The 23,545-nt window shown below is 42.3% G+C and overlaps 1 protein-coding gene across 2 annotated transcripts in view; it reads right to left on the bottom strand.

The window, feature by feature from the left end:
* The window catches only part of SLC38A1 (solute carrier family 38 member 1), a 110,410-nt gene that overhangs the window by 51,845 nt on the left and 35,020 nt on the right, over positions 1-23,545 (bottom strand). For both annotated transcript variants that reach the window (XM_077265392.1, XM_077265393.1), the window contains exons 3-7: positions 20,287-20,365; positions 18,635-18,750; positions 8,576-8,649; positions 8,239-8,331; positions 7,634-7,715 (exon numbers count right to left, since the gene is read on the bottom strand). In XM_077265392.1, the coding sequence (XP_077121507.1) occupies positions 7,634-7,715; positions 8,239-8,331; positions 8,576-8,649; positions 18,635-18,750; positions 20,287-20,365 (444 nt within the window). The remainder of the gene's footprint in view (positions 1-7,633; positions 7,716-8,238; positions 8,332-8,575; positions 8,650-18,634; positions 18,751-20,286; positions 20,366-23,545) is intronic.

Here is a 23,545-nt window from a genome sequence, read left to right as displayed (position 1 = left end):
GTTGTCCTCAACTAAATAAAGCTGAGCTTCAACCTTCCGGCTCTCATTATGTGGTTTTAAAAAAAAAAATGGTGGTTAGGGCCTACTAACGGCTTCTGCCCCTCCCTGGTGTTGTCCTCAACTAAATAAAGCTGAGCTTCAACCTTCCGGCTCTCATTATGTGGTTTTAAAAAAAAAATGGTGGTTAGGGCCTACTAACGGCTTCTGCCCCTCCCTGGTGTTGCCCTCAACTAAATAAAGCTGAGCTTCAACCTTCTGCTCCAAATTACCATTTTGAAAAATGCAATAGGCTTTTCAGGCCTACTAAAGGTGTCTGTCTGTGTGCCCCTCCCTGGTGTTGTCCTCAACTAAATAAAGCTGAGCTTCAACCTTCCGGCTCTCATTATGTGGTTTTAAAAAAAAAAATGGTGGTTAGGGCCTACTAACGGCTTCTGCCCCTCCCTGGTGTTGTCCTCAACTAAATAAAGCTGAGCTTCAACCTTCTGCTCCAAATTACCATTTTGAAAAATGCAATAGGCTTTTCAGGCCTACTAAAGGTGTCTGTCTGTGTGCCCCTCCCTGGTGTTGTCCTCAACTAAATAAAGCTGAGCTTCAACCTTCCGGCTCTCATTAAGTGGTTTTTAAAAAAAAATGGTGGTTAGGGCCTACTAACGGCTTCTGCCCCTCCCTGGTGTTGCCCTCAACTAAATAAAGCTGAGCTTCAACCTTCTGCTCCAAATTACCATTTTGAAAAATGCAATAGGCTTTTCAGGCCTACTAAAGGTGTCTGTCTGTGTGCCCCTCCCTGGTGTTGTCCTCAACTAAATAAAGCTGAGCTTCAACCTTCCGGCTCTCATTAAGTGGTTTTAAAAAAAAAATGGTGGTTAGGGCCTACTAACGGCTTCTGCCCCTCCCTGGTGTTGCCCTCAACTAAATAAAGCTGAGCTTCAACCTTCTGCTCCAAATTACCATTTTGAAAAATGCAATAGGCTTTTCCGGCCTACTAAAGGTGTCTGTCTGTGTGCCCCTGCCTGGTGTTGCCCTCAACTAAATAAAGCTGAGCTTCAACCTTCTGCTCCAAATTACCATTTTAAAAAATGCAATAGGCTTTTCCGGCCTACTAAAGGTGTCTGCCCCTCCCTGGTGTTGTCCTCAACTGAACAAAGCTGAGCTTCCACATTCTGGCTTTCGCCCTATACTATCAGATATTAAACTGCATTTGGCCTACTAGTGTGGTTAGGCCCTTGAAACAGTGTCTGCTGCTCTTGGGTTTGCTACTCCACTGAACAAAGCAATGCCGCCTGTTTAGTCCTGTTACCAATTTTGAACTGCATGTAGCCTACTTTATTCTTTGGCCCTATATCTGTTTCCTCCTCATCCTGCCCATTGCCCAGCCACTGCTAAATGAGTCTGCTGGTACATTGACCTAGACCACTACATTCCCCTTGTACTCTACACAGCCAGAATCTGTCCCTGCTGAAAGTAAGGTTCCCCTTCCCGCATGTTATACCACCTTACACAGGGACAAAGAGGAAGGTGCAGATGAAAGTGCAGGTTCCTTCATCAGGTGGGGGGGCATACTCGTTGGCGACGTCACTGGCACAGGGCCCCTCAGAGTACGCAAAAGTGTCGCTGCTGGTGGGAGGCGCCCCCGCCATGCAAACACACCGCCGTACTTTGAGGGGCCCTGTGCCAGTGGCAATGCGAACGAGTGGGCCCCCCCCCTGCTTGCTCAGGATCACAGCACTTGCAACTTTTAAATACTTACCTTTCCCTGCAACACCGCCGTGACGTAGTCCGCATTTCCTGGGCCCACGAAAAACTTGAGCCAGCCCTACTCCCCCCACAACTTTCCCCCAATTCCCTATGCCCAACTATTATTATACAGTTAATTAAGATTGGCAAGCTTCAGAAACAAGAATGGATGTTTTTGGCATTAAAATGGGCACTGTAGGTGTTTTCCTGGCCTCCACTCACTGCCGACTATGCTTCCCCATTGACTTGCATTGGGTTTCGTGTTTCGGTCGATCCCCGACTTTTAGCGATAATTGGCCGACTGCACTCGACTCGACTCTGGACAAAATCGGGTTTCCCAAAACCCTACTCGATCTTAAAAAAATGAAAGTCGCTCAACCCTAGTGGCCGGCCTGTGCTTCCAGAGATGAGCCACATAGATTGTGAAAAGGACCTAACAATTGATCACTCATCTCAATAAAAGATTGCTAAGGGTCCGACACTCTCACAATCAGGTGAAAATGCTCCGGCAGTGGCCTGAACTAATGTTAGGTCCACACTGCGCTTGTGGAAACTATTGGGTGCATATGCTTGGGAGGTATGCGCACATCAGTGTGCATTGTCAGGATGGATACTGAAACATCCGACCATCATACCGACCCACTGTAATGAGACATATATAGTATCGTATACATCTCTTTGCAGTGTCCCCCCTTATTGTAAAGTACAATCTGCTGCGCTTTGCTATATAATATAACATGGTGCATTCCGGTCAGCCATGGTCAAGTGCAGTATAAGTCTGGAAAAGTTTCCAGACGTATACTGTAGGCCAGGTGCAAGGACACTAGCGTAAGTGATGTGCAGGCTATATACAGCAACTCTGTATATTGCTTGGTGGTTAGCTCAGTACTCATCTACTAAGCAATGTGCAGTGCTACTATATTCAGACCATACATCACTTAGGTTTGGCCGCTGCAGGAGCAGTTTTTAGCTGATAGGTGGGTGTGCTAATATATGACCCCCACCGATCTCAGATTGAAGAACTATTGAGCAAATAGATCAATGATTAGACCCAGAGAACCCCTAAGTGCGTTTTCCCTTCTGCAGCTATACCATACATGTTGGTGTAGTTTGGGCACACTTTGGACCTCAGGAGAGAGGGGGCCATTTGGCTTTCCAAGAGGGGATTTTACTGGATTGTTTTTTGGGCGCTATGTCAATGTCGCTTTTCCAACTCCTAGGAACTACTAGGAACCCTGTACATCCTTTATTTTTCCATTGACAGATGACCGATCTGACTAAGGTTAAGTTCACACTTGCGTTTAGGTTCTTTGCATAGGGCTGCGTACTTCTTCCCTTCAAATCCGCAACATTTTGCGTTCTCGTGCGGTCAAAACGACGCACGCAGACGAATCCGCCTACAACACATGTCCCTACGTACCCGATGTTAAAGATAGGTATGCAGGACGCATGTGCATCTATGCGGATTTGAAGGGAAGAAGTACGCAGCCTTACGCAAAGAACCCAAACATAAGTGTAAAGCCACCATGTTCCGAGTGTGGTAATTGTGATTAGACAACTGTATTCTTCGGGTCAGTACAATTATAGTGACGCCAGGGTTGTGAAGTATTTTTATAATTTGCTATTGCTAAAATACTGATTTACAAAAAAGTATTTGTTATTGCATCGCCATATCCTGAGAGAGCTATAGTTTTTTCTATCTTTCCCCTGAGCAAGCTGTGTGGGAGCAGGTTTTTTGTGGGATGAGTTGACATTTTTATTTGTACCATTTTGGACTAAATAACAGTTTCTGATTGCTTTTTTGTTTTTGTGTGGTAAAAATGATTAGGCAAACTTATTCTTCGTGTCATTACGATCGCAGTGAAATCGGATTTATATAGGTTTTTTATGTTTTGCTTTTTTTGCACACTAAAATCAATTTTTTACAAACAATTATTTGTTTCTCCATCGTCATAATGTGACAGCTGTAATTTTTTAAAAACTTTTTTGTCGATGGAGCTTTAAAAAAGCTTCTTTTTTTTTGCAGGACAAGGTGACGTTTTTATTGATACCATTTTTGTTTGTATGTGATCTTTTGAACACTTTTTATTCTGTTTTGTGTGTCTGTATGAAGAAAAAGCTATATTTTTGCCGTTTTTTTATGTAGTTCACCATATGGGATAAATAATATCATAGTTTTATAGATTGTTTTCATTCCAGGCGCGGTGATAACAAATATGTGTACTTTTTTCCTTACTTTTTTGTGGAAAACCGTGTTTTCACTTGCAAAACTTGCAAACATTTATTTTTGTACTTTCACTTTTATTTTTTCTCATTTTTAGAAACTTTATAATATTTTTTTACTTAGTTAGTATGGGACATCAAGTTTTCATGCTCTGTTCACAGAGATCTAAATCTGTGCAATGCTTTTGCAGTCCTGGGCATTAGAGGTGTCAATCAGACACAGGTAGGAGACGTGTCAGGTCCTGCTCTCCGCAGGAGCTTTCAGGCAGTACTGCATGACTCCCAGTCATCTTTTGGCCTCGGGTCACCATGGAGACCATCAGCACAATGCAATCACAATTACACTATGCCGATTAGAGCAGAGAAGGAGCTGCCTTCCCCTGTAAGTTGATGAATGCCACTGTCGCTATTGACCGCGGCACCAGAAGGGTTAAACACCTGCAATCAGTGCTAGTACCGATCGTGGGTGTTATTGCAGGGAGTCAGCTATGAGATGTCGCTGACACCCACTGATGACTGCACTGGCTCTGCGCTGTCTTGCCGTACATAAAGGGATTAAAGGGTTATTCCTGTAGTGTTGTACTTGGCTATATAGAAAATAAATGGTGTTGTGTTTGAGCAAGGAGCCATGTATATATGTATAAGGAGACATGTATAGTCTCATGTATATGGTTGTATTTCCTTAGTGTACTAAGGTGCCATGTGACCAGCCTACATTGTTGATTTAGCTTAGTTTACTAAGGAGCTATATGTCCCCTGTGCATTATTATATTGCCTTAGTGGGCTTAAGGCCCCGTCTCACTAAGCGATTTACCAATGATCACGACCAGCGATATGACCTGGCCGTGATCGTTGGTAAGTCGCTGTGTGGTCGCTGGGGAGCTGTCACACAGACAGCTCTCTCCAGCGACCAACGATCAGGGGAACGACTTCGGCATCGTTGAAACTGTCTTCAACGATGCCGAAGTCCCCCTGCAGCACCCGGGTAAGCAGGGTAAACATCGGGTTACTAAGCGCAGGGCCGCGCTTAGTAACCCGATGTTTACCCTGGTTACCAAAAAAAACAAACAGTACATACTCGCCTTTCGGTGTCCAGGTCCCTTGCCGTCTGCTTCCTGCTCTGACTGAGTGCCGCCGTACAGTGAGAGCAGAGCGCAGCGGTGACGTCACTGCTGTGCTCTCACTTCTCACTGTACGGCCGGCAGTCAGTGAGAGCAGGAAGCAGACGGCAAGGGACCTGACGGACATCAGAAGGCGAGTATGTATTGTTTGTTTTTTTTTACATTTACGCTGGTAACCAGGGTAAACATCGGGTTACTAAGCGCGGCCCTGCGCTTAGTAACCCGATGTTTACCCTGGTTACCAGTGAAGACATCGCTGGATCGGTGTCACACACACCGATTCAGCGATGTCAGCGGGGCCTCAACGACCAAAAAAAGGTCCAGGCCATTCCGACACGACCAGCGATCTCACAGCAGGGGCCTGATCGCTGGTACGTGTCACACATAGCGAGATCGCTATGGAGGTCGCTGTTGCGTCACAAAACTTGTGACTCAGCAGCGATCTCGCTAGCGATCTCGCTATGTGAGACGGGGCCTTTAGGAGCCATATTTCTCCAGTGCATTGTTGCATTGCACTAGTGTACTAAGGAGCCATAAGTCCTCTATGCATTGTTGTATTTCCTTATATGGGGCCCATACTGTATGGAGTACTATATGGGGCCCATTATTCTGTATGCAACAATATATGGGGCCCATTCTGTATGAAGTATTATATGAGGCCCATTCTGTATGGAGCATTAAATGGGTCCCATTATTCAGTATGGAGCATTTTATGGGGCCCATTCTGGATGGAGCATTATATGGGGCCTATACTGGATGGAGCATTATTTGGGCCCATTCTGTATGGAGCAATATATGGGGCCCATTCTGTATAGAGTATTATATGGGTCACATTCTGTATGAAGCAATATATTAGACCCATCCTGTATGGAGTTTTACATGGGGCCCATTCTGTATGGAGCAATATATGGGGCCCATTCTGTATGGAGCATTATATGGGAGCTCATTCTGTATGGAGCAATATATGGGGCCCATTCTGTATAGAGTATTATATGGGTCACATTCTGTATGAAGCAATATATTAGACCCATCCTGTATGGAGTTCTACATGGGGCCCATTCTGTATGGAGCAATATATGGGGCCCATTCTGTATAGAGTATTATATGGGTCACATTCTGTATGAAGCAATATATTAGACCCATCCTGTATGGAGTTTTACATGGGGCCCATTCTGTATGGAGCAATATATGGGGCCCATTCTGTATGGAGCATTATATGCGAGCCCATTCTGTATGGAGCAATATATAAGACCCATCCTGTATGGAGTTTTACATGGGGCCCATTCTGTATGGAGCAATATATGGGGCCCATTGTGTATGGAGTATTAAATGCGGCCAATTCTGTATGGAGCATTATGTGGGGGCCCATTCTGTATGGAGCATTATGTGGGGGCCCATTCTGTATGGAGCAATATATGGGGCCAATTGTGTATGGAGTATTAAATGCGGCCCATTCCATATGGAGCATTATATGGGGCCTATACTGTAAGAAGTATTTTATGGGGCCCATTCTGTATGGAGCATCATATGGGGCCTGTCCTGTATGGCGTTATATATAGGGCCCATTCTGTATGAAGCATTATATGGGGCCCATTATTCTGCATTGAGCATTATATGGGGCCCATTATTCTGCATTGAGCATTATATAGGGACCATTAAAATCTTTGGCATTGTACTATACCTATATTTCTGCTATATCTGTGCATCATGAATTGTGCTATGGGTTAAAGGGAACCTGTCACCCCCAAAATCGATGGTGAGGTAAACTCACCGTCATCAGGGGCTTATCTACAGTATTCTGTAATGCTGTAGATAAGCCGCCGATGTTACCTGAAAGAGGAGAAATAGAGGTTAGATTATACTCACCCAGGGGCGGTCCCGCTGCGATGGGTGTCTCAGGTCCGCTCCGGCGCCTCCTATCTTCATAGAATGACGTCCTCTTGTCTTCATGTTACGGCTCCGGCGCAGGCGTACTTTGTCTGCCCTGTTGAGGGCAGAGCAAAGTACTGCAGTGCGCAGGCGCTGGAAAGGTCAGAGAGGCCCAGTGCCTGCGCACTGCAGTACCTTGCTCTGCCCTCAACAGGGCAGACAAAGTACGCCTGCGCCGGAGCCACGGCGTGAAGACCAGAAGAGGACGTCATGGAATGAAGATAGGAGGCGCCGGAGCGGACCTGAGACACCTATTTGACCAGACCGCAGCGGAACGCCCATGGGTGAGTATAATCTAATGTCTTTTTCTCATCTTTCAGGTAACATCGGCGGCTTATCTACAGCATTACAGAATGCTGTAGATAAGCCCCTGATGACGGTGGGCTTACCTCACCATCGATTTTGGGGGTGACAGGTTCCCTTTAATGGGGCCTACTGAAGCTCTTTCACCCGGGGCCAGCCCTGCTTAGTGTATTAAGGAGCCATATGTCCTATGTATAGGTAATAACTCCATGTTACCAGAATAACCCTTTAAACATTCAACAGTTAATAGACATACTCATCTAACCAAAAATATCAAGTAAAGGCTACATTAGACAATCTATAAAAGCCAACTTTCCACTCACGAGGATGTATCTTCCATTCCAATCAGGAATTTAATAACATTGGGTAATTCATTTTTCACTATAAATAGATAGCTCAGCATTGCTGTAAGACAGAAAACCAGAAAGGATTAAATCACAAATTAGCATTTTAACCATCAAAATAATGATTCCCTGTACTGGGAACTCTGAAATGGTAAAGTTGCCATTCCATGATCATGATTTTGTGGTCTTACGATAAAGCACACTGGTGTTAGGAACATCTTAGAGATTCCGACTATGCTGGTTTTTTTTCTGCTCTGAAGAAATATCCCTCCATAGATAACCAAGGAGTTCATTTTCACAAGATCCAATGGGACCAAATGTTCACGTACACAAACTAATTCTCCATTTATATCTGACCTCACAAATTCTGGGAATTCCTATTTCCAATATCTTGTCCTTTTTTCTGTATGAAAACCAATATATCAAATAATTTAATAATTTAAATAGGTAAAATGTTAAAAAATCTACCTGAAAAAGAAAATAATCTGACTCTTCTCACACATAGCTCCAAACAACTTCTCTTCCAAAAGAAATTTGGTGGAATTATTGGGACTTTTTTGGGAGGCTCCTAATAAAGCACTTACCTCCAGTGTTCTGAAGTGTAGTTGACCCGAAGACCAGCAATCTTCCTGGAGTGCCGTATACTTGCTCCCCGAGCTTCTCATACACCATACAGCCTGGTCACATGAATCATTATTTACTATTAATAATCTGCCTTAGCACAGACCACAAAGTATACGCAGGAAATGGTTTTCTGTTGATGAATTTTGTGTATTTTTTTTTTCTTTCAATCCATTTTCTTTTTTTCTTAGGCAAGAAGGTATTTTTATATCTAAACTGTCATCAGTGCTATGAGCATTCTTTTGCAAAAGTACAAAATAATTAATGAAAAGCAACAATAAATAAAAAAATATCAATTACCTGTTTCCTGGGAACATTTCAGTAGGAGGTTAATAGAATAGATAGACAACAAAGTCACTGAAATTAGGAGCACCCTAAAAAGTAAGGGGGAAAACATTTTGTATCAGAATTTTCAGTAAGTGTGCACAGTCTGGATCTTGACATATTTGACGTATAAAGAGGAGATGCTAAAATAGTCATCTCAGCTTTCCAAATGGTATAATTAAAATTACTCAGTGCATCATTGGCATTACTCGGATTATTTGGATCTATATATAATTTTCTTTACACGGTTTGATGTGCACCGATTTACAACCTCCGACCAGGAACACATTTGGCCATCAACGACTGTTTAATGGCTGATCTATAATAGACCATTCTGTGTGAGTAGAGGCCACAATTTTTCGCAGCAGCATCAGTCCAATTGGATTGTGTGCTACCGAGGATGATGATCAACAGATCATTTTATCAGATTATTGAACATTTTGCTCATTCGTTGGGTGATCGTCACGTTATTTAGACTACACGTATAGTGGAAGCGCTCATTCATGGTAATTGTGCAGTGTACCTTCCTTTACTGTATCAAGCTGGGTCATAGTAGTTTTAGGAACCATGATAGAGTCTTTGGGGACTCAGAATTTTTTGAAGGGTATCCCTATGATGAAGGACCCTATCCTGTCTGCAGAGTGCTGCACAAATTGGTCAAGATAATTCTGAGTCCCCAAAACGATGAAATGCATCAGAAGAGCTAAGGGACATTCTCTGGGACAGGACCACACTTGGGGACTGTCCTTGTGAGGACGGGAGACCTGCACAGGGCATGACAGGGCAGCCTATATAGCACTCCTATACTTTCCCCGGTTTCCCTATCATAAGCATGGCCTTCTCCAGGACATCGAAAGGGTGAGACCAAACCATTTAATTATCTGCACTGGTGTATCTTTTGAGCAATTTCTCTGTGGCTTTGTTTGTTTTTACGTGTTCCCCTGTTTTTATATTATTATATTAAAAGTTAGGGTATATATCCTACTAATAGTAATCCTTACTGCTATTATGACTGAAAGCCGGCAGCTCACGGTAGAAATAAAGTTCATTTTCTCATTGGTGCCGCTTTCAGTCTTGTGGCCGGGCACCTTCATTACCCTGCGGGATAGGCTCTATGTCTGCAGGACAATAGCATCATCGGATCTGACAGGTTCCCTTTAACAGCCTATTATCTCAAACAATCTTTTATAGAAGAGAGTATGTTCAGAGGAAATTACTAAAAGGAAGCACAAAACTTGTGAAACTGGCAGTTTTTTTTGTAACAGTTCTGGTAACTCTGTGGTTTTTGAGTCCTTTATGAAGAATTACTTAAAATAGATCACACACAGTTTTACAAGGTTTAGAGTATATTCGACCAAGGAACTGCAAGTAATAAGATTGACTTATATGTTTTAAAGGGAACCTGCCAGGTCAAGCAAATTTGCCAAACGGGCACTATTAGGTTCAGTTGGCTTATGCCTGCATTACAGCACATACTGTCAAACACATATTCTTCTATATTGCTAAAAGCAGCTTATGTTCCTTTACGGTATATGCTAACGAGGAAGGACTAGTCGGATGAAACGTTGCCTTCATGAGACTCTGACTGAAGCTTTCCTCTGCTGGTGCCTGTGACAAGTCGACAACTGATTGGCACAATGCTACAGTCAGCACAGATAGTGTTGCAGCCAGCAGCAGAGGACAGCTTCAGTCAATGTGCACTAATCTCTTGGGCTGTCCATCCCCGCGAGGAGCGTTGAGCAGTACAGTTGTACATACACAGCAGCCAGGCTGCAGATAATGCCAGTGCCTGGGGTCTATTCGACCCCAAAATAGAGGATATCAATCATGCACCCCCGGGCATGATTACATGATATGAAACAGAACTAGTCGGGGGTAGTGATACCTTGACTGACAAGCCCTAAATTATTAGCATTTACCAACCGGCACATAGAAGTGTTTTTTTACAATATCGAAGCATTTCTGTATAACATGAAGCATTGTGTTATAACAGATGTAAGTCAATTTAACCCTATAGTGGTGATTTGGCAAACTTAGGGGACCTGAAAGATTCCCCTTAAAAAAAAGAAGAGTTTGAGCTCCTGACGTGAGTTTTAGTAAATACTTTCATTCCTCTAGAAAAAAAAATACTAGAGCAACCTTGCACTGTGCTCACCTTCTGTTCTTCCACTGGGAAAGGTATAAAATAACTGGACAACTTGGTCTTACCATTTCCCTTGTCGGTGGGCCTTTTTTCTCTACACTCAGACTCTGTCAGCCCAAATTGTTAGACACTGAAGAGACATGGCAAGATTTACAAAGTAAATGGAAGCACCCTGTTTGTTTCTACAAAACATGTATAAGGCCGTGGTCACACAATTGTATATTCTCTCATGCAAGAGAATTGTTCCAATTATAGTAATGAGGCTTCGATCAGAGTTGGAGCCGAGTTTCAGTTTCCTGCGATCTGAATCTCTCATGTGAAATGATCACAGTACAGGTGCGGAGAAGACGGAGAACTTAACTTCTCCATCTTATACCATTGTCTGCATAAATCTGACTGCACTTGGATGACATCAGAGTGCAGTCCAATGTTTCACAAACACTCAGACACTTGAATGGCTGCTATGATTTGCGAAGCCACTTGCAGTATGCTCCAATTTTTTTTTCAATCCGAATCGGCATGAGAAAAAAAAAGCAGATCTGCGGTGTCCCATAGTATAACCTTGCACAAGTGCTGTCCAATAAAGCATTGGATAGCACTCAGCCATATTATACGCTTATGTAAGCGAGCCCTAAGAGTAATATTAGAGGACCACACAATGGAGAGGTCTATTAAAGGATGCCACAGAATTGCTATTTAAAGCACCACTCCGTCATTTTTTTATTGCAGCGCTGGAGTGGAGCTTCTAATGTGAAATCCGTGCACCTAGTCTGATACTTACCCTTTGCTGTTTTCACCTTCTTTCACTGCCGCTCTCCTGCAGTTTGTGACCTGCCCAATTGCTGTAGTGTTTCATGGAGTGAGCTGGAGGTCACAACTCAATGCAACTCTATGAGAACCTGGTTCTGGCTCTAATAGACTTTCATTGAGAGTTTGTAACATAATGTCTTACTTCCCACCAGTTGGAAGCCACAAGATGGAGCCGTGGGACCGGAGCGGTGCTGAAAAATGATGAAGGCGTTGGAGGCTGAGTGTAAGACGGGGCAGGGGCCTTAGTTTAGTAGCACCACTTCAGCACTGAAAAATATGCTGGAGTGGTGCTTTAATATGGAGAGCAAGTATTACTGAAACAGACATATCAGGAGGGCTGACAGTTCCTCGTTAAATGTATCTATTTTTATTGTGTTATTTAATTTCATTTAAACATTGCAGTTTTATATGTATGTATAAATATGCCCATTTTGTGTAGTAAATATGCTTTATGATGCTCTTATCATAAATACTGGGAAACAAAATCACTTTTTCAGTATCTAATGGAGATTCTGATTAGTTTGCATTTTCCCTACCCACCAGGAACACTTTGTACCGGGCATCAGTGCAGTCAGGGCATCAAGGGACGCCAGGAATTGTGCATTTAAATGGAACCTGTTGGATGATTCACAGTCTTCAAACCATGGGCAACATGAATTGCAGACTGGCTGCACAATGTCCATTCTCTGAAAAGTTCCAGTATTCCAGTTTTTTTGAAGGTCTGGCCAGAGACCTTAGTCGTCAACTAGACTAGTGTGGCCACACCGCCAGATGACTCTTCCTAGTGCTGCCACAGCACATTGACAGGTCCCTCCATGTGTACACACACCGGAAAGCCCTGACAACTACCTGTAGCAGCACTACGAGAACTTGTCTTTGGATGGAGCTAGACTAGTGTCATTTCCGGCTATTGTCCCCAGCTGGATCTTCTAAGTATATTTTCTCTGATGTCCCAGAGAACGATATACCTTTCTGTAATATTGCAGTCAGGCTATTATTCATGCTGCCTAAGGTTTTGGGGATGAATAGCTTGACAGGTCCTCTTGAAAGGGCCACTGGTACCGGGACTCACCTCAGGGGTTCTTTCCCTTGTGGCAATTGCAATGTTTGGCCCTTAATGCCACCTAAGGACAAACATTTTCAGCATCCCACATCCAGGACACAATTCCAGCTTTAGCAATACATTTAACTGTTGGTCTAAGGCTATAGGTAAGGTTATATATGAATTGAAATGTCGATCTATTAGGATCTAAGATTTATAATAGTAAGATTTATTTACTGTGTAAACACCTTCAGAAACATACTTGTACCATCAATCTTGGGCCCTGGAATCATCTCAAAAACAAAGCACCTCAGTCACCTCACATTGTCTACACCATCACGGTGGTAAATGTCATGGCCTGCAGGTATTGGGTCTTAAAAAGTTTCATTAAATGTCCTTGGTGGGTGTCTAACTCCTCCCTTTTACAGAAGGAATCCAGATGGATTTTTGAACTCCATTTGGATGTTTTGGGTTGTCATTATGATTTAAAAAGAGAAAACACAGTAGTTTTACAATAAATGGCTTCACCCAAAGACTAAGCATGAGTGGAGAAAAAGTTTTGGTGTTATCATTCATATTCTCTGAAAAAAAGCCCAAGAAAGCAAAAATTCTGCCGGGTATGTAAACTTTTAAGCAGAACTGTAGCTAGTGAGATACTTGCTTATCAAAAGAGGTTGACTATATGTAGCTGGTTAAAGTTAGTTTTTAATGCATCCCTTATATAGAGTTTATTTTCTTTTTGGGCAATATGCTGTTTTGTCCTATCAGTGACTGACAGCTTTCTCCGCATGCACTTGTAACACCCCAGGTTCCTGGTTGTTACAGTGGCATTGCTTTCCTTTCAGGGAGAGTGATGTCAAGCTTGGAAGCAAGGAAGGATCCCTTTATCAGGTATTCAGCACATACAACAGTTAGTGAGTAGTCAGTGAGAGGAGAGTGAGAAGTGAGGAAGGAGACAGGGGCCGTGCAGCCACGAGAGGTGCTGAAGCTCCTGGGAAGAGCAAAGAGAAAGCAGAGCAGTCTGTAAAGAGACTGAGAGGGGAAGTAGAGTGCAGGAGAGTGAATAGCTGGAGAGAAGCTGCGACTGGGCTTCCTCCATGCTGAGCGCAGACATCGGTAGCCGTAAGACTGAGGTTGTGAAGTACTATTCGTCTCACAGCAGAAACCGGCGGGACAGCTGGATTGCAAGTCACCTGTCCACCATTGACACCTGAGGACACAGTAGCAGAATAGAGCCCAGGTTGTGGTAGAGATCCTGTAAAAAGGCTCGAGCTATCTGTCGTACAGGTAGTGTCCTACCAACAAGGGGGACAGAGAGAACGTGAGGACCTTGTGTGAGGCCTAAGGCAACAAGGGACTACAACATCACAGCGCTAGTAGGAAGGCTTCCAACCCCACCTGGTAAAGGGATTCCAGAATTGCTTCCAAGCCGGCCGGACCATACCTGCACCTGTGATCCGGTACCCTGGACTGTGAATGCCTGAACCCTTCAGTAAAGAGGTAAAGAGATTGCAACCTCCGTTTCTTTCTATACCACCTACCACCTGTCCCTACTACACCGGGAGCTCTGGGGACCTAGCTTCACCTGTGGGAAGCCATACCATTCCTGCTGTCTCAACATCACCCCAGAGGACCCCTTTAAGCAGCATCGGTCACCCTGACTGAGTACCACAGGTGGCGTCAATAACAAACTTTACCCAAACCCCTTTAAAGACCGTCTCTTTTACTTGGGCGCCCAGGGCCACGGACCGGGTCGCTGCTACTGTGACACATCCCCTTTAAGTACCAGACCCGGTACCGAAAACCCCACGGCCCTGGCGGGCGTTCCATGCTCTTAGACACAAAAAGCTGTCAGTCAATGACAGGTCCGCCCACTGGACTAAAAATCCCAGAAGCAGCAAAGGATTAAAAGAATAAATCACAGCTTATACCAGATCTTTTCTCACAAAAACATATATATCAATCTACTCTGTTCCCCCTGCTCTGTAACACTATGCCAGCAGATTGAGCTGAATTTTCATGGTGACACGTTCCCTTTAAATATATCATAAGAGAACAATTATGAGCATCCAGGAAGCAAGCGGGTCCTTACATCCACTGATCATTACATTTTTAAATGATTTACTGGCATAGCCCTTTAACTTGTATAATACTTTCAATGACTATATTTTTAATTTGTCGGTATTATGTATTATTAGATGTGTCTGAAGTTAAAAATAAATTTGTAATTTTAGAATCATATTGGCATCATAATACAAAAGAACAAAATGCTTTTTACAGACACAAGTAGATAAATAATAGAGGAATTCTCCCAACCATGTTTCCTTTCTTAGCAGTGCCAGTAATATCTTTGCTGATTGTTGAACTTTAAAACCTAGTGGTATAATAGCGCTGGTAGCATATTCCATGAGCTTCTGTCTACCACTGACAGTGACATTAATCACTTACATTATCCAAATACGGAGGTGGAGCAGGACGACTCTTTAAAGTGTCATAGCCTGCCTTGTCTGTGCTTTTTCCCTAGCAGCTCTTTGTCTGTGGACAAAACGTTCCATTATACAAAGAAAATGACTGTAAGGGGAAGTGTGGTGATTCACAATGTCAAGGACGCATTCGGGGAATGTACACAAGGAGTCCTAGAATGTTAGAGCAGAAAAAAACATGAACATACTCGTTGTTTTCGCAATAATTTAAGAAAAGAAAACTACACAGGTAACAAAATACTATCCAAGTTCATTCATGTATTCTGCATATACATGCATTCCTAAAGCCCAAATTCTGGCAGATGAGGTTAGAGGTGCTGCTGACGCACATCTATGGCAATCCAAATTCAATCCTAGAGGCGGGCAGCACTTTGGTAAAAACAAGCTTTTATTTGAAATTCCAAAGCATATCCGACATGACAAGACCAGAGACAGAGAAAAAGGTCCCACAAAAGACTGATATGGTTGGCGCGTTTCACAGTAACACTTCTTCGAAACGCGTCAACCATATTAGTCTTTTGTAGGACGTTTTTCCTCTGTCTCTGATCTTGCCATAGCAGATATGCTTTAGCATTTCAAATAAAAGCTTGTTTTTACCAAGGTACCGGATCTCCTGCCATCTCTTGGATTACCATTACCATGGAGCCCGGATCTGTGAGCTCAGGGGATGGATGAGCTGGTTATTTTCTCTATATTGGCTCATATTTATACATGACACCATCTCCTCTACTCAAAGTCGCTTTTATCTGTGTGACTTGTAGAAAGTAACTACTAGTAAACAGTGTCACTAAAGGATTATTATGCAGGGAGGCTGTAAAAAAAATCCCAATAACTGTACATAGAAACCTCACGGTATAATATAACTAAAAGAGACCATGGCAACAAAAACTAACATACTCTTAAACAACGTGCTCATAATAATACAATTTGAAAGATTTATCATTGGGGGATATTTACTCTGTTCCTTTCAGTATCTCATGGCTGACAGTTATATAAACCATTATGTTGGACAACGATGGCACAGTTTATGACTCTACTTAACCATGTCCCTTTTACCTTTTTTTATATATACTGTATATATTTTATAAAGTTCACTTGTTAGAAAGTGTATAAACCATATAATACTCATTCACATAATATTTCTGTGTTTCCCTGAGAGGCAAGGCCAGACGATGACCATTGCACGGCCCCTACAAACACTGTGGGACTGTTTTGGTCTTATTGTCAGAGAAGCTAACTTGAAAACAGCAAAGGTCACGCAAACCTCTATGTTCCCTGAGAAGACGTAAGTCAGCTTGGGATCTGCAGTATAGCTGACTTAAGACTCATGCACATGGCAAAGCTTTGTGCACAGAGCCTGCCGGGCAGAGTATGAAGACTTGCATGGCACAGAACCATAAAGGTTAGTGATCATTTATTAATCCGACAGGGTTTTACCATTAGAAGCCACACCGATCAGCAGAACAGGGCACTTTTTTAGAATGGAGCGGTGGGGTGCATTCTTGTCCACCGCCCCATTGAAGCCTGGCTTTTTCCAGCAGTCACAGAGATTGAATGGAGCATCGGTTGATCATCCAACCTATCACTCCATTTTGTAATGGGAATAAAAGTAACCAATGGGGACAAAAATTCAGCTTTCTGACGATCAGTAAGTTATCATCTATGTGTGCATAGATGATTTTTTTTTTACCAAACAACCCTTTTAATTAAACCATATTTTGAGACCCTAACATTACTACACTGTAAAGCCACCATCAGACAACCATAGTACAGGTGCTTTAGGTCACATCATATTGCTGTCACAATACTTGGTCCTCTTAGAATTCTGCTAAACTGAACTCACAGAAGCCTATTACTTATGTTACAGCTGTAATATAGTGTAGGTGCAAAATGTGAGCTTTATTTGGCAATGGAAAAGTAACCTAAGTATCAAAACCATCTCATTATGCAGTCTATATCTGCATTCTCTTCAAAATACCCACAAATATATTCTACAAATTCTAGAAAATATGTACTTAAAATTAATGATTGTTACTACTACTACATACTACACTGCCTAGAACAGGTGAGGAGCCCCAATAAAGGCAATTCCACTGAGGAACCTTAATCATTGCACCCTAAGTATATCCTAGCAAGGAAAAAAATGTGTGATACTTTACAGAAGTAAGGGCACCTATATGAATATTAAAAAAAATTGCATACAGTAGAAACTTGTGAAATAAGTCCTTATAAGGTTCCTGGTAGCCAAATGTCATGATAAATCAGTCCTGGTGCCCCATGGAGTGGGTCATCAGTGAATCAATGAATACTATTTATCCAGTAAAGTATTGGATGTTTCTGTGACACTTTGGAGGCGATTCATTAAGTTGCTTAGGAGAAATCTGACATAAATAACTCAGCAGCAGCACAAACACATTACGACTTTTGGCAATTACAGTTCCAGTTAGCTAGGCCAATATGGGGGCAGCGTTGGATGCCAAAGGTTAGTGCAGCCTCGAGTTGCACCTAAATGTTGCAGCTTTTTAAAGCTTTTCAGGCCAGAATATTCTGATGAAGTGGGCCCTCAGTGTGTCAATTCCCTTTTGTATACATTGTCACTGTTCTGTTTAGCTTCAGTTCTAGGTGCCCGATAATTTTCTAGTGCTTCTATAACAATAGTATTTGATGATGATGTAGGCTGCCAATACTGAAGTGTGAATAAAGTTTTAAGTTTTGTCTGGAGTTTCTGTTTGTTGGACTATTTTACTTGTGAGAAAACATGATATTAAATACAATGTATATAATAATAAATGTTACGTTATATTTGGTAATTTTATCAATGTGTCTTCCTTTTCACTAAAAATAATATAGCCACTCATGCTTGTAACAAGGCCATATTACAACCACTGCAACTGCAGAAAGCCCTATACAACTCTCTGACTTTTTCCATTACCCAAATCTGAAACGCAAATTATATATCAAAACAGTTTTGTATATTTGTGCACAATAAGGAGTATAATTGATTTATTCTTGAACTTTGTTAGTATGAAACTAACTTTCACTTTTTGTACCAGCAGTGCAGGAATCAATAAATTATTTCCTTTTTTGTGCCTGTAGAAACTGTAGAAAATACTGCAACATTGTCAGTTGCACAAAAAGTAAGCAGATGCCCATGATGCTGATGACGCAGTCTTATCACATTATAGATAGAAACGGCACCACCGTTCTTGTCAGCCATCTACAAGAACCAGTTTAAAGGGAACCTGTGAGGTCCGGAAACGCTATGAACATGCAGATATAGGGTTAATCTTCAGGTTAATAGCGTTATGAAGGTGCCCGACCAGTGTACTGAAATTGGAGTGGCTGGGAGAAAATGAATCTTATTCTTCCTAGGAGCGGTCGGCTTTCAGTCATGCAGGCGTAATGATAGGATCTTTTCCAAAATAAAAGAGTTTGGAAGACCATTTTACCACTGCCATATAAAGAAACTCCATTTAAGAAACAACAGGTAACTATTATTTATTTAGAATAATAAAAAGCACTTGACTTCTTATATTACACAAAACATGGACACTTACACAAAGAGTACTATCCCGGTGTTCGCCAAAGCAAAAGCCAAGCCAAGAATCCCACTCCCCATAATAGCATTGCTCAAGTTAAAGACCGACATTCCAATGGACGTTGTGCCTGGACTCTGTAGAAAACACAAATGTTTCTAGAATTAGCTGTACATTTATTATACTATTGTCATTCAGATAGTTCTGAACATTATACAATTCCTCCAAAATGTGTGATGCTAGTCACTCACTACTCATGGACAAGCCGTGAAGCTGGGTAGTCAAGAGGTCCAAGGTCAAAAGCCAGGAGGGTATGTCATAGAAAGAGGGGTGAGACAAAATGTGTAGTCAAGTAACAGTCCAATGACCGAATTCCAAGAAGGTAGCAGATCATTAAAAAAGGACGAGGCAAACGCAAGTCAAAAGTAAATCCAAGGTCGAGCATCAAAGATCAAAATACAAGACTAGGAGCACAGAGAAAACACACACCTCTTGAGTAGTGATGAGCGAGCTTGCTCGCCACTCTATTGTGCATCGGGTTCTCAGGTATGCATCGAGTATCGCGGGTACCCATGTGGGTATTGCCTGCCATACACAGTAATTCTGCAGTCATGTTGGCTACCAGCCATGAAACATGTGGGGCGGGGACTCAAGCTTGGTGCTTGAGCACCCGCAATACTTGATGCGTACCCGAACATCATGAAACATGATTAAGAGTCGAGCACACTCGCTCATCACTACTCTTGAGCAAATCTACAATTGTCAGCAATCTAAGGCAGATGGATGGTTAAATAGCCAGGTAATCACTCTGAACAGGAGACAAATGGATGAAGCCCCAGCACACCCTGGTCCTGATTGGACAGCTAAACTGTCACTCAAGACACTGACAGCTCAGCACACCCCAGCATCCGACTGAATGGATGTGCTGTCAGTCACCATACTGACAGCTCCGCACGCCCCTGTCCTAGATTGGATGGCACAACTGTCATTCACTGCATCCAGACATGCCTATAGGAGGAATTGTGACATAATGACAAGGAAGTTGGTAACATTCACTTGTTAAAGTGATTGTCTGAGGTTTTAACATTGATGATCTATCCTTAACATAGGTCATTAATGTCTGATCGGCGGGGGTGTGACACCCCACAACCCTCCCAAACAGCTGTTTCTAGTGTTGGCGGGGCCTAAATTGCTAAGTTATGGACCTGAACATCTGTCGACTATAGAATGGCTGTGGCCAGCTACTGCACATCCGCCACCTGTTCAAATCAGTACCCGGTCATGGCCACAGCTAATCGGCGAGGGTGATGGGGATGATCCGACATTGATGACCTAACCTATTCTAAGGATAGCCCATCACTGTTAACGTTCCTGACAAAACCTTTAATATTTTCATTCATTTACTAAAGCAATATCAGATTAACAGCACAGAGTTATACAAATAAATGTCCCACAATTACTACATACACAAAGATTTGAGTTTCTCAGGGAAGAATATTAAAAAATATTTCTTTACTTTTCATTCTCGTTACAGTTCCCAGATTTGATTATCGCCTTTTTATATCAAAACATAATGTTATATGTGGATGGCAATATTCAGAATGTCAATAATAGGAATATCAAGAATAGGAATATCCATTAGCAGCCAACTAGTAAAGAGCAAGGCCACTTACATAATCATCGCAGGACTTCTTCTTTTCCAGGTGACTGTTAGTTAGACTTCTTCTGCTTTCACGATCAGCAATAAATTTACTGTAGAGAAAGTGAAGGACATTGAGTGCTTACTTTTATTATAATTCTTAACTCTTTCATGCTGAAGAACTGTGTTTCAGCTGGGGGGGGCATCCAGACTGTAAATGTAAAAATCCCACGTATTTTGTAGATAAATACAGAACACATATAAATGGATTACTATCATATTTTACACTCAAACTCTGAGCACTGTACAGAACAGGTCAATTGCAGATGAGTGCTGGGTAAAATGCAGGAGGTAGTTTATTCAGTCCTGCAGGATAAAGTTTATTTTGTAGTTCTAACTGAACAGTGCCAACTTATGTATAGACACTAGTGCAAAGGAGCTTGCAAGGGGGCAGGTTTCCCTGCTCTGGCGTCATTGTATTAGCATACTGTGGAGACACAGCATTGTATCTTAATTGTACAGATAAGCGAGGGGGTGGGGTGTGTCTGTTTGTAAAATCGACCTTAAAACCCATCCTGCGTGATAACATAGGTGAATCTAATGAAAATGTAGAGTCCCTGTGGGTGGAGATAAGGGGAGGGGGAAAAAATAATAAATTACTGATAGGGGTTTGTTATAAATCTTCAAAAATAATGGAAGCAATGGAGAATATCCTCGTAAAGCAAATAGATGAAGCTGCGACTCAAGGAGAAGTCATTATTATGGGGGACTTCAACTACCCTGAAATAGATTGGGGAACAGAAACCTGCAGTTCCAGTAAAGGTAATCGGATTTTGACAACTATGAGAGACAATTACCTTTCACAACTGGTTCAGGACCCAACAAGAAGGGGGGCACTGCTAGACCTAATATTAACCAACAGGCCAGACCGCATATCAAATATAAGGGTTGGGCGTCACTTGGGGAATAGTGATCACAAAATAATAAGTTTTCATGTCTCCTTTAATAAGATGTGTAGTAGAGGGGTGACAAGGACACTAAACTTCAGGAGGGCAAATTTCCAACGGATGAGAGAGGATCTTGGTGCAATTAACTGGGACGATATCCTGAGACATAAAAGTACACAAAGAAAATGGGAGACATTTATTAGCATCCTGGATAGGACCTGTGCACAGTATATACCGTATGGGAATAAACATACTAGAAATAGGAGGAAACCAATATGGCTAAATAGAGCTGTAAGGGGCGCAATAAGGGACAAAAAGAAAGCATTTAGAGAATTAAAGGAAGTAGGTAGTGAGGAGGCATTAACCCCTTCCCGACATGTGACGTAATAGTACGTCACATGTCGGGACCCCCGCTTTGATGTGCGCTCCGGCGGTGAGCGCACATCAAAGTCGCGACATGTCAGCTGTTTTTTACAGCTGACATGTGCGCGCAATAGCGGCGGGTGAAATCGCGATCACCCGCCGCTATTAACTAGTTAAATGCCGCTGTCAAACTCAGACAGCGGCATTTAACTACCGCATCCGGCCGTGCGGCCGGATATGAGCGCATCGCCGACCCCCGTCACATGATCGGAGGTCGGCGATGCTTGTACATTGTAACCATAGAGGTCCTGGAGACCTCTATGGTTACTGATCGCCGGTGGCTGTGAGCGCCCCCCTGTGGTCGGCGCTCACAGCACACCTGCATTTTAGCTACATAACAGCGATCTGATGATCGCTGTTATGTAGCAGAGCCGATCGGGCTGTGCCTGCTTCTAGCCTCCCATGGAGGCTATAGAAGCATGGTAAAAGTAAAAAAAAAAAGTAAAAAAAAATGTGAAAAAAATAAAAAAAATATAAAAGTTTAAATCACCCCCCTTTCGCCCCAATCAAAATAAATCAATAAAAAAAAAGCCCAACCTACACATATTTGGTATCGCCGTGTTCAGAATCGCCCGATCTATCAATAAAAAAAAAGCATTAACCTGATCGCTAAACGGCGTAATGAAAAAAAAAATCGAAACGCCAGATTTACGTTTTTTTGGTCGCCACGACATTGCATTAAAATGCAATAACGGGCGATCAAAAGAACGTATCTGCACCGAAATGCTATCATTAAAAATGCCAGCTCGGCACGCAAAAAATAAGCCCTCACCCGACCCCAGATCACGAAAAATGGAGACGCTACGGGTATCGGAAAATGGCGCAATTTTATTTATTTATTTTTTTGCAAAGTTTGGAATTTTTTTTCACCATTTAGGTAAAAAATAACCTAGTCATGTTAGGTGTCTATGAACTCGTACTGACCTGGAGAATCATAATGGCAGGTCAGTTTTAGCATTTAGTGAACCTAGCAAAATAGGCAAGCAAAAAACAAGTGTGGGATTGCACTTTTTTTGCAATTTCACTGCACTTGGAATTTTTTTCCCGTTTTCTAGTACACGACATGGTAAAACCAATGATGTCGTTCAAAAGTACAACTCGTCCCGCAAAAAATGAGCCCTCACATGGCCAAATTGACAGAAAAATAAAAAAGTTATGGCTCTGGGAAGGAGGGGAGCGAAAAACGAAAACGGAAAAACGGAAAAAGCTCCGGGGGTGAAGGGGTTAAATAAATACAAAAAATTAAATAAATTATGTAAAAAGCAAATCAAGGCAGCAAAGATTGAGACAGAGAGACAGAGAGACTCATTGCTAGAGAGAGCAAAAATAACCCCAAAATATTCTTTAACTACATAAATAGTAAGAAACTAAAAAATGATAGTGTTGGCCCCCTTAAAAATAGTCTGGGTGAAATGGTGGATGAGGATGAGGAAAAAGCCAATATGCTAAATGACTTTTTTTCATCAGTATTTACAAAAGAAAATCCCATGGCAGCCAATATGACTAGTGATAATAATTCCCAATTTAATGTTACCTGCTTAACCCAGCAGGAAGTACGGCGGCGTCTAAAAATCACAAAAATTGACAAATCTCCGGGCCCGGATGGGATACACCCCCGAGTACTGCAGGAATTAAGTACAGTCATTGATAGACCATTATTTTTAATATTTAAAGAGTCCATAATAACAGGGTCTGTACCACAGGACTGGCGTATAGCAAATGTGGTGCCAATATTCAAAAAGGGGACAAAAACTGAACTCGGAAATTATAGGCCAGTAAGTTTAACCTCTACTGTGGGTAAAATCCTGGAGGGCATTCTAAGGGATGCTATACTGGAGTATCTGAAGAGGAATAACCTTATGACCCAGTATCAGCACGGGTTTACTAGGGACCGATCATGTCAGACTAATTTGATCAGCTTCT

The sequence above is a fragment of the Ranitomeya variabilis genome, chromosome 5 (assembly GCF_051348905.1).
Source record: "Ranitomeya variabilis isolate aRanVar5 chromosome 5, aRanVar5.hap1, whole genome shotgun sequence".
NCBI lineage: Eukaryota > Metazoa > Chordata > Amphibia > Anura > Dendrobatidae > Ranitomeya > Ranitomeya variabilis.
Note: the sequence above shows the minus strand (reverse complement) of the source record. Positions and strands in the feature narration are given on the sequence as shown.